Here is a 16,777-nt window from a genome sequence, read left to right on the forward strand (position 1 = left end):
CCGACCTGATTCTTCACAACCCTCGAGATGGCGCACGGCGCGGAAGACTGCGCGACCGTCCTGGAGCAGTTTGTTCACGATGCAGCGAATTTGCCCGCGGAGATCAACCATTTGATGGAGGAAATTCAAGCCAAGGACAAAATTATGCAGGAATGCCGGGCAACCATCAACTCTCGCGATGGAAGTATCCAAAAGTTCATCAAACTCAACGGTAGCCTGGCGCCCAACCCGAAAGAAGAGCAGTACAGCAAATCTGTCCTCCAGAACATCGATCGCAGCCAGCAGATTCAAGAAGAGAAGATCCAACTCAGCGAGAAGGCTTGCGTTCTCCTCGATCGCCAAATTAAGCGACTCGATGTGCGCATCCGCGACCTAGTTAATGAAGGCTTACTCACAAACGACCCTCCTCTCCCCTCACTCTTCGATAACAAGAATAACTATCGCGATCCGCCTCGCGTTTTCTTCCCGGACTCTAACCCCTCCGAACCGTCTACCTACTCCACACCTCTCAACCCGACATCTGGAAACACAAATCCCATTTTGGCTGCAGCACAGCGTCTGAACCAGTCCACTACGCCCCGCCCTGTTCCCTCTCTCGCCGTGCAAGCCGCTGCTCGAAGCTCCGCGCCTGCAACTCCAGCGGGAGGCACAGGCGTGCACCCTCAACAACGACAACGCGAGTTGTCAGCCGGCGCAGTTGACAGTAAACGCCGACGGCTCAATCATCCATCTTTGAACACTCTCCCGGTGGCCTCATCAAACCTCCGTCAATCATCTATGGGCCCAGGCACACCCAAAGCCGGAACACCGGTTACTAGCCGCGCAGGCAGCGCAGGCCCACGCGCAAGCGGAGCGATCAAGAAGCCTCTCACCAAGAAAGTCGCACCACACCAGCAAGTAAAAAGGCTTAAATCTGGTTCCAACAAAACAAGTAAACGGTCTTCGAGTACGAGTCACCGGGTGAAATTGTCTAAGAAATCTCCTAATGGGGAAGGCGAAGAAGATGATGACTCGCTCCTTAGCAGTGCCGATATGTCGGACTCAGACAAGAGCGATACTGGTGGTGGTGAGGATGATATGGATGATGATGAGGAAGAGGAGGAGGGAAATGAGGATAGCAAGGTCTATTGCACTTGTCGAACTGTTAGCCATGGAGATATGGTGGCTTGCGACAACGACAGTTGTCCGTATGAGTGGTTCCATTGGAAGTGTGTTGGTTTGACTAGGGAGCCTGTCGGGACATGGTTTTGTGATGAGTGCAGGAAGACACTTGCCAAATAATTTCCCTTCCTTTAAGTTCTTTTTGTCTAATTTTTGTTTATACCCACGGCGTTGGGCAGGCAGGAGGTTTCAATTTCCAATATCTTACATTTTATACGAATATCAAGATGTGCACGTCTCTATCATACTGAACTACTTCTCGTACTATAGTCAAGACTCAAGGTAGCTACGTAAAAGCAGGACTAGTTACCCACTTGACAGTCTTTTCAATAAATCACTACTAGAGTATCGAATTGACATCAGGAAACCCGAGTTGGTATTCATCTAGCACGTATCCAACGTTCAGTATATGCCTATCTGTGAGATAAGATATAGCCAGACCGCAATCGTCCACGAGAAGTGGATGCCAAGGGTAAAAAGTACTCAGTCAACGCCATCGCTATGCATATCAATCCCTTTTTTGTTTTCCTTTCGTCATCCATGCAAATGCGGACACGGGAAAAATCGTGTCTGTTATCAGGTACAAAGCGAGAGGGCATTCCTCTCGCTCGTTGGGGCTGACGAGATCACATTCCAAAGTCTTCTTTTTCAGGACTTGAATGGACCCGAAAGACCAAAGCAGCGCTTTTAGAACCCGAGATTTTTCTCAAACCAAGGATCAAAGTATTCACAGGTCTCCGGGCTGATGGCTCCACCGGGCGTGCACAGTCGGAAGCTGGGGCACGGGCCACAGGGTGACTCGGTCATACCGTTCTGGCCCAAGTCCCTAACAATAGACTGGGGCTCTTTGCTATCCTCCATTGGCTTCCGGGATTGGTTGGCCTTGACGGCTTCGGGGTCCTTGAGGGATTTATAATATTTGCCATCGTTGAGTGCGACGAGCTTCTTGTCAAAGCAGAGCATGTGTAACAGTTGAATGATACTCTCTGGGGTGAGCTGGACCGGAGTGATACCGCTCTCGTTCACGGCGCGGGTGATGGCCTCGGGAGTTGGGTATCCGGGGTAGTTTGCAGGGTAAGGGAGGAAAGTTTTTTCTTTCGTCTCTGGTTTCACATCCGCCTTGCCGCTGATAGTCTTGATCCGCTTGTTAGACCGGCCGCGGTCGGCGGATGCTTCGTACCAGCTTTTGCGGCTGACGGTGTACTCGATAAAGCCGGCGACACTGTTGATGAAGTTTGCGTCCAAAACACCGTCGGTAAACCATGCGCCTCCGGTGACATCTTCACTTGGTGCCAGGCCGGCCAGCATGTACATCTTCTTTGTGGGGTGTTTGACATTGTGGACGGTTTTGATATAGTTTTTGCTCTCGAGCGATTTCAGGCAGCGGTCGAGGATAGATTTGTGCAAGTTCGTGCGGTTCTGGATGTTGCGAATCCAAACACCAGAGCGACCGCTGGAGTGAATGACACTGAAGACTAGGCCTTCATCGTCGCTAAGGTTCCGCAGTCTGTGAAAGGAAAGGATAATCGTTAGTTCCATATGCAATCAACGGCAAGTCTCAGGAAATGTGGCATACTTTTCGGCATCTTCGCGGGCGACGATGCGCCAAACAAGGCGCTTGTTCTGACCTTCGAGAAGTCGGAACAGTTTCTGGTTGACCAAGGACTGGGCGCATTCCAACAAGAGCACAACATCATCATTGGGGATGACCGAAACACTTAAAAGATCATGCTGGTAGAAAGAGTGGTCCGCATCGAACTGTTCTACACAGGCATCGTAGAGCTTCGAGGCGAGCTCTTTCACTCGATCCGCGGCCATGGTCGGAGAGTTGGAGAAGGGAACGGAGGAGTCAGACTCGATGTGCGAGGGGATAGCGAAAGATCAGGGGATCATTGGAGGGGCTGAGATAGCATTTTTCGAATCGAGCCTCTTGCAAGAGCAGGAGAAGTTAAAGCAGCATGATTGTCTCGCTCGTGTGAGGCAGTAGTCGAGAAAAATTATGATTCACTGTGTTTTTTTGGCGACTTTTTCGCAGCGGGGATGTCGGGCTTCCTGTTCGGGATTAGCGTATCCGGAGCTTTAGCATTTGACTTTTTCACGCCTCAGGCATCAACTCTAAAGGACGGAAATTTCCAGAAGCTCACGGTCTTGACGGAGCTCATAAACCAACGACTGGACCCCCAGTCAAGTCAACTCTTCCATATACCCCATCTTTTTTCTACGTATACCTCTCAATATGGCTGACGCTTTGAAGGCTGAGGGCAACAAGGCCTTCTCGGCCAAGGACTACCCGACTGCTATGTACGTTACTACCCCGCCTTTGATGCTTGAAACCTTGGAGACTGTTGCTGATATGGGTACACGACAGTGAGAAATTCACTCAGGCTATCGCCATCGAATCCGAAAATCACATCCTTTACTCCAACCGTTCCGCTGTCTACGCTGCCCAGGCCGACTACGAGAAAGCTCTAGAGGATGCCGAGAAGGCTATCGGTATCAAGCCCGACTGGTCAAAGGGCTATGCCCGTAAGGGAGCTGCCTACAAGGGCATGGGAGACCTCTGTAAGGAATATATTATGAATTGGATTAAGAATACGCGAACAGTGGCTAATGGATTATAATTAGTGGCCGCACATGACGCATACGAGGAGGCATTGAAGATTGAGCCCGACAACGCCCAGGCCAAGTCCGGACTGAGCGCCGTGCAGCGCGCCATCAATGCCGAGGCCACCGCCGACGGTGTTGAGGGCGATCCCAGTGCCGGCCTAGGAGGCATGTTTAACGACCCTGGCCTGTTCCAGAAGCTGGCCAGCAACCCTAAGACCGCCCCCCTGCTTGCCGATGCCGAATTCATGGCCAAGCTGAAGAAGATCCAACAAAACCCCAATAGTGTCGGAGAGGAGATCCGCGACCCTCGTTTCCTGCAGGTGATGAGTGTGCTTCTTGGAATTGATATGAACTTTGGTGGTGAGGGTGGTCCCTCTGGTGCTCAGGATACTCCCATGCCTGATGCTAAGCCTGCTTCGCCGCCGCAGCCCAAGAAGGAGCCTACTCCTGAGCCGGAGGATGAGGAGACTATCGCTAAAAAGAAGGCCCAGGAGGCTGGTGATGCCGAGAAGAAGATTGGCAACGACTTCTACAAGCAGAAGCAATTCGACCAGGCTATGGAGCACTACCAGAAGGCTTGGGAGCTACACAAGGACATCACCTACTTGAACAACCTTGGCGCCGCCAAGTTTGAGAAGGGTGATTACCAGGGTGCTATTGAGACCTGCCAGAAGGCTGTGGAGGAGGGCCGTGATCTGCGTGCTGACTTCAAGACCATTGCCAAGTATGATGAACTCCCGCCTTCCAATGAAAACACCTACTAATCGGTTCAATAGGGCATACACTCGTATCGGTAGCGCGTACGAGAAGATGGGTGACCTCACCCAGGCAATTGAGTTCTACCACAAGTCTCTCACCGAGCACCGCACACCCGAAGCCTTGGCCAAGATGCGCGCCGCTGAGAAGACCAAGTCCACTGCAGAGAAGAATGCTTATATGGACCCCGCTGAGGCTGAGAAGAGCCGTGAGCTTGGCCAGCAGAAGTTCCAGGAGGGTAACTGGCCCGCTGCCGTTGACGCATTCACTGAGATGACCAAGCGTGCTCCCACTGACCCTCGCGGTTACTCAAACCGTGCTGCCGCCCTCATCAAGTTGATGGCATTCCCTCAAGCCGTGCAGGACTGCGACGAGGCTATTCGTCTCGATGCCAAGTTCATTCGCGCATACATGCGCAAGGGTCAGGCCCTTATCGCTATGAAGGAGTTCAACCGTGCTCTCGACACCTTCGCCGAGGCCGCCGAGCACGATGACGGTACCAACCGTCGCGAGATCGAGCAGCAGCAACAGAAGTGTCTGGATGCGCAGTTCAGCGCCCGCGCCGGTGAGACCGAGGAGCAGACCTCCGCTCGTATTCAGAATGACCCCGAGGTATGTTTCGTATTTGTCGCATTTCTTTGTGCATTGCTAATTGTTGTAGATCATGTCTATCCTTCAGGACCCTGTCATGCAGAGCATCCTCCAGCAGGCCAAGAACGACCCGGCTGCGCTGCAGGAGCACATGCAAAACAGCCAAGTGCGCATGAAGATCCAGAAGTTGATGGCTGCTGGTGTGATCCGCATGGGTCGGTAAATTCCTTCCTTCTGCGGGATTGGAATATAATTGCAACGAATTCAAGATGTGACGAACTGTCTTGCAAGTAACACTTCAAGTTTCAAGGTTCCTTTCAATGTTTATCTTTGTTCTAAAATCAGTTTTTCCCAAGTTGCTTAGCATGAAATATCCATATTCCTATTATAATCGCCAGACGCCCAGGTGTGTTAGCCCTAAACGTTCCAAGGTTCCAACCAGGTCATTGTTTATACTCGGATAGTCACAGAGGTAGACGGGCTCGGGTATATGTATCGACCTTGAGAGTGGACCTCCAGGGCCTCGACAGTGTGGCGCACGCATCCATTAAAATTCATACATAGATAAGCTCCGATCGCACGTTCCAGGGTAAATTCTAGTTACTTAGCCCTAGAGAAATCCTACTGTAAGGAAAATGGCCAATGAAAATCGTCCTGGGCCCCGAGCAAGCCCTAGCGAACTATTGATTAAAATGTTAAATGTCCATCGTATTCATAATTTGTTTTTTTTTTATATATTTCTTTTACTACGTTGTACCACCACACTTGCCGCAGCGGCCAAGATCGCACAACCCAATGGCAAACATCAATTGCGTCGCAGATCTCACGAAAACGAAAAAAAAAGCAACCCTAACCGAAAAAGAATAGGAAGGCCGAAGCTGATCAGTGGGGACGAGGGGCGCAAAACACTCCCGAGATCCATGGGTTGACACGATAGTGGGAACACGATTCCACAATAGCGTCACACACGGAATGGGGCATCGATTTTTGAATCAAATTCTATATTCCGAACCAAGGTCATGGATCTGTGAGATGAGTGCAAGGGGATGGTGCCCCTCTCAAAAACGACCGACCACTACCCACACCAGCCCCGCGGAATAGCTGATAGATCGTGAATGGCCAGAAGCGGGTAGAAACTTTCTGCATGGCCTGCAGGAGAAGCACAGCGAGCAATGCACCAGCTAAGAAGCGCGGCATAGGAGTGACCGATATCAATGCGCTATTCAAGGATAAGTGGTAGATTCTGGCACTAGAGCTTACTTTTCAAACCTTGATCGCTTGTAAAGACAGTGGTTATTAGCCTAGGTAAAATCTGACTGGAGTTGGGCTAGTCGTACCCACAGTGGGCTTTGGGGCGATCTGTGTGAGCTCCCAATCGGGGGCCTGGGGGCGCGAGGAGCGACTATTTGATCAGAGAATGTTAATCAGGAGTTGCGTGTGCCACGTGTACTACGTATCCCTTTTTAAATTGTAATACATGAAAGATACGAGTACGTAGCTTGAAAAATATTTATTTATTCAAACTCGGAGAATCAAGGGACATTCTTTTTGCACGGGCAAGTCCGAATTATCGTAGGGCTGGTTGCCCCTAATAGCCACATTGTTCTCGAAGGTGTGGCGGTGCAGTCCCAATGAGGAAGTCAATAGTTCCACACTAGTTGGTGTGGCTGGGAATGGGTTCGTGGGTTTTCTGCGTTGGGTTAGCGAGAAAAGAAAGCAAAATAGGAGCTCACATTCAGGTTCCACTTATACATGAAGGAAACAAAGATTTGACGCTGTGGAAAGAGCATGAGATAGTGATCAAGACGCCGTAGCCTATATAGCTCATCCAGGTACTATGTGTCATCCCGTACCTGGAATCCATGATAGCCTAGTCGATGTACAGAGGAATACGTCACTGATCCCCTCGATCGACCAGGGCCGATCCCTATTCCTTACGGGCGATGATGGCTACTTTAGGCTCCAATCAATTATTCTGAATTGGCATTTCTCGCCTACGGATATGAAATTATTTCTTTTACCGGGAACAAACGTAAATTGCCCCAGCCACAGCTCTCCATTGACGCAACCGGGTGATTCCCCGAGAGCTCCCCTTCCCCCCAATTGGTCTCTCCACTTTCTTCCTTTTCCTTTCTCCGAAGACCCTCTTTTGCATTGGCATTTTCCTTCGCTTCCGTTTTTTCTTCCTCTCACCTTCCTCGCCTAGGTGTACGGAGTACCGCATCACTCTAATCTTGACCTTTTTCGCGTTGAGTACCCTAGGTAAGCATAGCTAATCGCAGTCCCGGCCCCCTCTCTTCCCCTCACCCAAACCAGCTACAATCCCCGGATCGACTGAGCCGGTCCCGCATCACACCATCCACGGATCTCTAACCATTTTCTTAGTCACACCTCGAGTCGTTCATCCCAACTACCCGACCTTTCGGCAATACAGAGGCGCCAACCGCCAAGATGGCGTCTGCCCAGGCGGAGAAGACCGAAATGAAGGAAGAGGGAATCATTGAGGCTGCCACTGAGCTGACTCAGGATCCCAATTCCAAGGTCAACCCGGATACCGTCGAAGACGCGCTCGTGAAGGAGAGTCGGAAGTCGGGGGTTCCTGCATACCAATTCGACCCCAATGCCTCACCAGAGGACAAGGCAGCTGCAGCTCAAGCGGTATGTATCCGATGAGAGGATCAGATACCCAGGGGAATTAGCTGTGGAAAATGCACGGGTTCTAATCTGGTTCCAATTTTAGCGGCTGCCACCAGGCTTCCATCACGATAAGAAACCGAAAGGAATTGCAGTCATCACGGATAAGGTACGAGCCTCTCCAAACTCGACAAACGCGATCGACGCTAACTTGTGTAGGATGATGGAAAAGCGGATTATGATCTCCCCCCGCCGCGCTCAGCCACCGCTCTCATCGCTGAGGATGCAAATGCGCCCGAGGGACAGAAAGGAGACATGGACGAGGACTTGAGGTGGGCCCGTGATCGCACCGGTTGGGCGCCCAAATTTCACGAAGAACGAACCGAGGAGGAGATGGCAGAGGGCACATTGCTTGACCACCAAACATTTTTGGAGGGCCGAATTTCGGATAAGTTTTACGGCGACTGGTACCACAATGCTGGTGTGATTGCGTTTGCCTGCTTGAGCTCGTGGATCATCGCTATTTTCGGCGGTGGTGTGGGCTGGGTGCTCTTGGTCATGGCGGCATGCAGCACCTACTACCGTACCTCGCTCCGTCGGGTGCGCCGCAATTTCCGTGACGATATTAACCGGGAAATGGCCAAGGCTCGCCTGGAGACTGACACCGAAAGTCTCGAGTGGATCAACAGCTTTCTCGTTAAGTTCTGGCCCATCTATGCCCCGGTTCTTTGCGACACCATCATTAGCTCCGTGGACCAGGTGCTGAGTACCTCGACCCCCGCTTTCCTCGATAGTCTGCGCCTGAAGACCTTTGTCCTTGGTACCAAGCCCCCCCGTCTCGAGCATGTCAAGACCTACCCTAAGACCGAGCCCGATACCGTCATCATGGACTGGAAATTCAGCTTCACTCCCAACGATACCATGGATTTGACTGCGCGCCAACTCAAGGACAAGGTCAATCCCAAGATTGTCCTGGAAGTTCGCGTCGGTAAAGGTGTTCTCAGCAAGGGTCTAGATGTGATTGTCGAGGATATGGCCTGCTCAGGCTTGATGCGCGTCAAGGTTAAACTGCAGCTTTCCTTCCCGCACATTGAGCGTGTGGATGTCTGCTTCTTGGAGAAGCCCGAACTCGACTACGTCTGTAAGCCGCTTGGAGGTGATTACCTTGGGTTTGACATCAACTTCATTCCTGGTCTGGAGAATTTCATCAAGGAGCAGATCCACAACAACCTCGGACCCATGATGTACGACCCGAACGTCTTCCCGATTGAGATCGCTAAGATGCTGGCCGGAAATCCCGTGGATCAAGCCATTGGTGTTGTCGCTGTCACACTGCACGGTGCTAATCAGCTCAAGAACCCCGATAAGTTCGCGGGTACTCCGGATCCATATGCCGTGGTATCTTTGAACGGCCGAACAGAGCTGGGTCGCACTAAGACCATACACGATACCGACAGTCCTCGCTGGAACGAAACCATCTATGTCATCATTACTTCTTTCACAGACGCATTGGCTATCAAGGTCTTTGATTGGAATGAATTCCGCAAGGACAAGGAACTTGGTGTTGCTTCTTTCGGATTGGACAAGCTCGAGGCAGAGCCTTCCCACGAGGGCGCCTTCCTGGAGGTCCTCGCCAGTGGCCGTCATCGCGGTGCTATACAGGCGGACATTCGCTTCTTCCCCGTTATGGAAGGCAGAAAGCTGGAGAGTGGCGAGACCGAGCCCCCGCCAGAGCTGAACACCGGTATTGCACAATTTACTGTCGAGCAAGCCAAGGATCTTGATGGCTCTAAGGGTTTGGTCGGTAAATTGAATCCCTATGGTATCCTGCTACTGAACGGCAAGGAAATTCATACCACCAAGATCCTGAAGCGGACCAACAACCCTATCTTCCAGGATGCCGCCAAGGAATTCTTGATAACCGACCGTAAGAACGCTAAACTTGGTCTGATCATCAAGGACCACACTGATTTGATGACCGATCCCATCATTGGTCGGTACCAAATCAAGATGAACGACATGCTCAAGATGCAGGAGCAAGGCAAGCAGTGGTTCCATCTCCATGGAGCCAAGGCTGGGCGTGCCAAGTTGATCCTGGACTGGAAGCCTGTTGCCCTGGGAAGCGTTGCTGGTGGCGCTGGTTACATTGATCCCATTGGTGTGATGCGTTTCCACTTCAAGCGTGCGACTAATCTACGCAACCTGGAAGCCATGGGCAAGTCTGACCCGTACGCTCGTGTACTGCTGTCTGGCTTGACCAAGGGCCGTACTGTGACGTTCCGGAACAACCTGAATCCCGAATGGGACGAGGTTGTATATGTTCCCATCCGCAGCGCTCGCGAGAAGCTGACCGTGGAGGTTATGGATGAGGAGACCATCAACAAAGACCGTACCCTTGGCTGGGCCGATCTGAAAGCTTCTGACTTCGTTCACGAGAACGAGGCTGGTGAGTATGAGATCGACAATGAGAAGCAGCTGCTGAGCAGTGACCTTCGCATTGGCTCCGGTCCCAACAAGGGTGTCCTCAACTATACTGTTTCCTTCTTCCCTAGTGTCCCTGTGGTTAATCCCGAGGACGAGGCTGAGGAAGACGAAGCGGAGAAGACAGAGAAGAATGGCGACGCTGAGACCCCTGGCACGCCCCTCAAGAGTACTCACTCCAAGACTGCTAGCGTGGACTCCAAGGCTTCCAAGGCCCTGTCTAACGGAATGACCTCCAACGGTACCTCGAATGGGGATCCGGCCACCAATGGCCGTGCCAGTATTGAGACTAGTCTTTCTCGCACGCTCACTGGCCGCGATTCTGAGACCGCATCTGTCCGGTCCATGAAGGAGGTCCCCAAGACCTACGTTGGAGCCGAGGATCTTTCCAAATACGAGTCTGGCTTCATCGTATTCAAGTTTCATGAAGGCAAGCTGGCTCACAGTCATGTGCAACTGGAGGTTCTGATTGATGACTACATGTTCCCCGCCTACGTTTCGCCCAAAATCCACGGAAACACTATAAATCATACGGATATTGGCGAGGCCTTTGTGCGTGAGCTGGAATTCTCCAAGCTCACCCTGCGCCTGGTCAATAAGGATGACCCCAAGGATTCTAGCGAGGAGCACACCGTTGCTAAGCTGACTGGTGATACTCTGCCAACCCTGCAGCGCATTCTCTACAACCCTACCGAACTAATCCTTCGCTCCAACGCCGGAGAGGTGAGCAAGGTCACTGTTAGCGCTCGCTACATTCCCGTACAGATGAAGCTTGACCCCATGGAGAGCATCAACAACATGGGTAGCCTTCGTGTTGATATTTTGGACGCCGCGGATCTGCCCTCGGCCGACCGAAACGGATTCAGTGATCCTTACTGCAAGTTCCGCATTGGCGAAGACAACAAGGATGTTTACAAGACAAAGGTCCAGAAGAAGACCCTTCACCCATCCTGGAATGAGTTCTTCGAGACCCCCATCACGTCTCGGATTGGTGCCAACTTCCACGTCGACGTCTACGATTGGGACTTTGGTGACTCCGCCGATTTCTTGGGTGCTGCCCCGATTGATCTTGAATCATTGGAGCCCTTCCAGGTTCAAGAGGTTACCCTGCCTCTGAATGGCAAGTCTGGTGTCATTCGCCTGAAGCTGCTCTTCAAGCCTAACTACGTTACTCGATCTCGACAAGGCTCTGCCACCTTTTCGGGCACCTTTGCCGTGCCCGGAAAGATTGTCGGCGCTCCCGTCAAGGGTGTTGGATTTGTTGGTGGCAATGTGGTCCGCGGTGCCTCTTTCCTTAAGCATGGTGTCATGTCCCGCATACACAAGAGCAAGCAAAGTGATGCCGATGCCGTATCCGTGACAGACAGCACCATTGAAGAAGGCCACGGCTCCCCCTCAGGTGGCTTGTCTCCTTCTGCCGCTCTGGTTGATGGTACTCCCGGATCCGTCACCCCAACCAAAGAGCATAGTCGCAACCGCAGCACCGCTTCTCAATTTGGCGATAATTTGAGCGTCATTGGTGGCGTTGGCCGTGGCGAGACGGGCACTGCACACATCACAATTGTCTCGGCATCAAACTTCCCTCCATCCGCTCACCTGCGGGTGATTGTGCGCGCGCAGGGTTCCAAGGGCATGAAGGAACTCCACAAGACCAAGGCCCACAAGGTCAGCGGTGACACCGTGGTCTACGATGACACCTTCAAGGTCCCCAACGCCGCTGCTGATGCACTTTACCAAGTCCGCGTCGTTAACCACTCGACCTTTGGCTCTGACGACGTCTTTGGCGAAACTCCATTCCCTGTGTCTGACCAGGGCTCTGATGCCAACCAGGATAAGACTATCCCTGTTGGTTCTGGCTCAGTGATCATTCGCTCTAGCTTCACTCCCTCGGAGTCCAGCTTGCGTCCTACTACCTCGCACTCCACCGCCGGTCTTGATGTCGACGGATCCGAGAGCCCTGATTCCCGCAAGCCATCCCGTCGCAGCTTCCTCAGCAGTAAGCGAAGTGTCAGCGGTGCTTAATTGAATGTGGAGAATATATAGACTCTGCCTATTGGCTACGAATGAGGTATGGGTCAAGTATATGGAAAATCCTAAAAGTGAAAACCTTACCCAACCTCCAATGACTTGTTGCTTCGGGATTGTTGTTCTGTGATATCCTTTCATTGTTTTTTTACGCAATTCTTTTTTAAATTTTCAACTTTTTTTTTTTTAACTGTTGACCTGACCTGGCTTGGATTATCAAGTTATATTTTGTTCATATTCGGTCTTGTTAGAGTAGCGTGCATGCAATGAATTCTTTCCGGTTCAAGGCGTCCCTACCTAGCCTGTGCTTACTTTATATTCGGTATAGCAGTATAGCTATATGCTTGGACGATAATTGATTTCAATCTGTTGATCTGTCAATAGTCACACAAAGTAGTCTTCTGGCTAAGGTTGTCGTAGCAGATGCTCGGTGGAGATCTCCGTGGGACGTAACAGCCCTACTCTCCGTACTCTGCCGAGAATAGGGGTCCAACTCCACCCTATCTACGTACTACATCAACTAGTTCCCCCTTTTCATAAAAGTAGATCGTTAGAAACGCCTACGTGCACAGCCCCTTCCACACGATGATCTACATTTCCTGCGGAAGCTTAGTTCGGGACAGGTGTCCGGGTACCGTGGGAGCGGGATTGTAATTCCGTCAAGACATGCTCCTTACGACGATATGAGGACATATAGTATGTCCTCTCCACCTCTAGGTAATTAAGGAGACGTTTACCCCATAAAAGGGACAATTGACGTACGCAATTCAATAGTCGTGAGTTCCGAGGCCATCCCCGTCTATTTCAAACCACGAAGCTCCTATTCTTGGCAAAACTATTACGTAGGCAAGCCCGGTCGGTTACTGGGCTGGTTCGGTGGAGAGCTTTTGATTAATTTGGGAGATGGGCTCCACCTTTCTATCCGAATCTTGTCTAGTTTAGATGAAATTCTTGGTTTTTAATGGGATATGGATATAGTTGGATTCTTTCTTGGTTTTTGACCACGAGCCTGGCACTGTTTCAGGTGGGAATGGCAGCTATGGGATTGTTTCGGAATACTTCCTCGAACTTGTCAATGGCTCCGGGATCCCTCAGGCTATGGTGAGCTACTAGATAGCATCTGCTCAACCGTTTCCTGTTAGTTGTTCCAAGGTTAGTCTGGACTGGAGATCTTGATCAGCTGGAATTGTATGCCGGGTTGGGGAGGAATGGGATCGGGGTACAGCATTCCGTAGATATTATTAGAACATTCGAGCATCGGTATGTTGAACTGCAAACCAGAATATTCTAAATGTGCGAGATATAAATACCCAACTAAACTACTGCAAGCTACGGTTCTAGCCAACACAATGTCTCTGATACCGCGACTGAATTCGTTCTTGGCAACCAACTCGGGCCCTTTTCCCAGATTCCAGGCAACGCCGGTGGGGCAAATGGGGGGTGTGGGTATACCACACCCGACCGGAGGCACAATTCGGGTGGAACTGCAAATAAAGGGGAAAGAATGGGAGTCTGGATGCTCCTTCTCGAACTCGGATCGAATTCTGGATTCTGTTCATTTGTTTCTCACAAGCGTAGTAACCCCCACGGGAAAGAGTTCTGCCCCCCTTTTACTTCCCCCTTTTCCTCTCCCCCTCCCCTGACAGGACCCTGATAGACCATCGGCACCTCTTACCGTAGAGCGTAGAGCGTAATCGGGTGCTTACAATTGAGTATGATAGTTGGGTAACACGGGCCGTTAAAGCGAACGTGCGAGAGTGGCTGGATGTCAAGTAAGGAGATTGTACGTTATAATTCGTATTGATGTGAGCTGCCACAGGGATCATAAATATCACGTTACTCCCCCACCTCCCTTCCATTCCTCTCCACTTGTTTTCTTCTCTTTCCAAGCCTTCTCTGTTCAATGCAAGAGCATTGACATTTTACAAGGTAGGTTTGCCGCCAGACTCCTCTTTATCTCCGGCCCACGCCAATGACGGCAGCTTGTCGACATCCCGTGGCTCCTTGACCCGAGCTGATCGACACCTGTGGCAAAACCCCTCAAATAAAAACAGTGCAGCCACGTTAGCTTCTGCGATTTCACGCTAACTTGCTATTTATCTGCCAGATTTTCCCTAATTCTTGATTTTCATTCCTCTTTACACCACTTCCTTCCCCCACACTCATAATGGCCGGCAAGGCACTTCCTACCCACCTTCGGGCTCCTGGCTCTGATGCCACTTCTGGCTTTGAGGGCAAGCACCATGGAAAATCTCAGTCGCACATGGTAAGTGGAATCAACAATCTATCTACAATTTGCGTGGGGCTATCAAGATGATGGGGAATCACGGGACGAAGCTCCGTTCCTGCTTGTTTGGGCAGTAAGCACAGTTATACCTGCTTGTTTTGGGATGGAGACATGAAGCTGGATGCTCAGTCGGAACTTGGGCCTTGTCCACTTTCTTCTCTCACTCTCACTCTTCTGTTTCCACTGTTTTTTCCCATCCCGTTCTTTTTACAAACCCATACTGTTTATTTGTTGTTGGATTGAGCTCCAGCTCCTTAGTGATCCCGATCCCGAGCCCCCTCCTTTTGCTCATTTTTTGGCTATCTCATTACCCCTCTTTGCATATCTGCCCACCATGGACTCCGAGACCGCAGCGCTGACCCTGATCGTCTCCAACCAGGCCTTCGAGAATGCCTCCACCAGCGTGGCTGCCTCTCAGATGCGCAATGCCCTGAACGCCCTCGCCGACAGCGTCCCCGATGGCAACGAGAAGAAGCGTTTCGAGACTGAGATGGACAACTTCTTCGCCCTGTTCCGTCGCTTCTTGAACGATAAGGCCAAGGGTAACGTCGTTAACTGGGACCGCATTGCTCCTCCCCAGCCCTCCCAGGTGGTCGGCTACGAAGAGCTCGGTGCGGAGGCCTCCGTAGAGTTCCTCAACAAGCTGGCTGTCGTCAAGCTCAACGGTGGTCTCGGTACCTCCATGGGTTGCGTTGGCCCCAAGTCAGTCATTGAGGTCCGCGAGGGCATGTCCTTCTTGGACTTGTCCGTGCGCCAGATCGAGCACCTGAACCGCACCTTCAACGTCAACGTTCCCTTTGTTCTCATGAACTCCTTCAACACCGACCAGGACACTCAGTCCATCATTAAGAAGTACGAGGGCCACAACGTCGACATCATTACCTTCAACCAGTCCCGCTACCCCCGTATCATCAAGGACTCCCTCCTCCCCGCCCCCAAGAGCTTCGACGCTCCCCTCCAGGACTGGTACCCTCCCGGTCACGGTGACGTCTTCGAGTCGCTCTACAACTCTGGCACTCTGGACAAGCTGATCGAGCGTGGCATCGAATACATCTTCCTGTCCAACGCTGACAACCTGGGTGCCGTTGTCGATCTCCGCATCCTGCAGCACATGGTTGACTCCCAGGCTGAGTACATCATGGAGTTGACCGACAAGACCAAGGCTGATGTCAAGGGTGGTACCATCATTGACTACGACGGCAAGGTCCGTCTGCTGGAGATCGCTCAGGTCCCCAAGGAGCACGTGAACGAGTTCAAGTCCATCAAGAAGTTCAAGTACTTCAACACCAACAACATCTGGATGAACGTTCGTGCCATTAAGCGTGTTGTTGAGGAGAACGAGCTCGAGATGGAGATTATCGCCAACGAGAAGTCCATCCCCGCCGACAAGAAGGGTGAGGCCGACCAGGCCATCTACCAGCTGGAGACCGCCGTCGGTGCCGCCATCCGCCACTTCAAGAACGCCCACGGTGTCAACGTTCCCCGTCGTCGTTTCCTGCCCGTCAAGACCTGCTCCGACCTCATGGTCGTCAAGTCTGATCTGTACCGCCTGGAGCACGGCCAGCTGGTTATGGACCCCAACCGTTTCGGTGGTGTGCCCGTCATCAAGCTCGGTTCCGACTTCAAGAAGGTTTCCGACTTCCAGAAGCGCATTGGCAGCATCCCTCGCATTGTCGAGTTGGACCACTTGACTATCACTGGTGCCGTCAACCTTGGTCGCAACGTGACCCTCAAGGGTACGGTCATCATTGTCGCCACCGAGGGTAGCACCATCGACATTCCCCCAGGATCCGTCCTTGAGAACTGCGTTGTGCAGGGTAGCTTGAGAATCCTTGAGCACTAAACAGTTGGCAAATAAAACTTAATATCCCGTTCGACTTTTTGATCTTTGGCTTGGCATGAGGATACAGTCTCCGATTACAGTATGCAATTCTCTGTTCTGTTATGGGAGGTGCATTCGTGGCTACGGAACCCATGGAGTATGCAAACTATGTGCTTGTATTACATTTGAATAATCCAGCGTTTGTCTTTTTCTTCTTTCTGGTCGTCTCGATCCTGGTTCTGGCTGTATTGGGATTGGCGGCTTTTCTTTTCTTTTCGAGCACTTTTGTCCAAGACTCCGAGCCAATGCCATCCTTTGATCTTTACCTACTTCATTCGTAATTCTCAATTGTAATACATCCAGTACCACATCTTGAATGAATCGGATTGACATTGTTCGACTGAGCTTTGATC

General features: G+C 51.4%; 5 protein-coding genes across 5 annotated transcripts; 4 read left to right on the top strand and 1 right to left on the bottom strand.

The window, feature by feature from the left end:
* Positions 1–27: 27 nt before the first annotated feature.
* On the top strand, positions 28–1,281 carry N7484_011901 (putative PHD finger domain protein; the record flags this gene model as incomplete). Its single annotated transcript, XM_057122288.1, has 1 exon — positions 28–1,281. The coding sequence occupies one exon, from the start codon at positions 28–30 to the stop codon at positions 1,279–1,281; it is 1,254 nt and encodes a 417-aa protein (XP_056968042.1).
* Positions 1,282–1,848: 567 nt separating this feature from the next.
* N7484_011902 (RPC34 RNA polymerase subunit family protein) lies at positions 1,849–2,979 on the bottom strand (the record flags this gene model as incomplete). The annotated part of the gene is made up of 2 exons (XM_057122289.1): positions 1,849–2,668; positions 2,738–2,979. The coding sequence occupies 2 exons, from the start codon at positions 2,977–2,979 to the stop codon at positions 1,849–1,851; spliced, it is 1,062 nt and encodes a 353-aa protein (XP_056968043.1).
* Positions 2,980–3,397: 418 nt separating this feature from the next.
* Positions 3,398–5,342, top strand: sti1 (Hsp90 cochaperone STI1; the record flags this gene model as incomplete). Its single annotated transcript, XM_057122290.1, has 5 exons — positions 3,398–3,462; positions 3,530–3,723; positions 3,787–4,492; positions 4,545–5,136; positions 5,186–5,342. 5 exons carry the CDS (start codon positions 3,398–3,400, stop codon positions 5,336–5,338), a joined length of 1,710 nt encoding a protein of 569 aa, XP_056968044.1. The 3' UTR covers positions 5,339–5,342.
* A 2,224-nt stretch (positions 5,343–7,566) lies between these two features.
* Positions 7,567–12,252, top strand: N7484_011904 (uncharacterized protein; the record flags this gene model as incomplete). Its single annotated transcript, XM_057122291.1, has 3 exons — positions 7,567–7,773; positions 7,856–7,918; positions 7,969–12,252. The coding sequence occupies 3 exons, from the start codon at positions 7,567–7,569 to the stop codon at positions 12,250–12,252; spliced, it is 4,554 nt and encodes a 1,517-aa protein (XP_056968045.1).
* Positions 12,253–14,422: 2,170 nt separating this feature from the next.
* ugp1 (UTP glucose-1-phosphate uridylyltransferase) lies at positions 14,423–16,385 on the top strand (the record flags this gene model as incomplete). The annotated part of the gene is made up of 2 exons (XM_057122292.1): positions 14,423–14,521; positions 14,922–16,385. 2 exons carry the CDS (start codon positions 14,423–14,425, stop codon positions 16,383–16,385), a joined length of 1,563 nt encoding a protein of 520 aa, XP_056968046.1.
* Between the last annotated feature and the right edge of the window lie 392 nt (positions 16,386–16,777).

This window comes from Penicillium longicatenatum (genome assembly GCF_028827895.1).
Source record: "Penicillium longicatenatum strain IBT 33135 chromosome Unknown contig_7_segment0_segment0, whole genome shotgun sequence".
Taxonomy (NCBI): Eukaryota; Fungi; Ascomycota; class Eurotiomycetes; order Eurotiales; family Aspergillaceae; genus Penicillium; species Penicillium longicatenatum.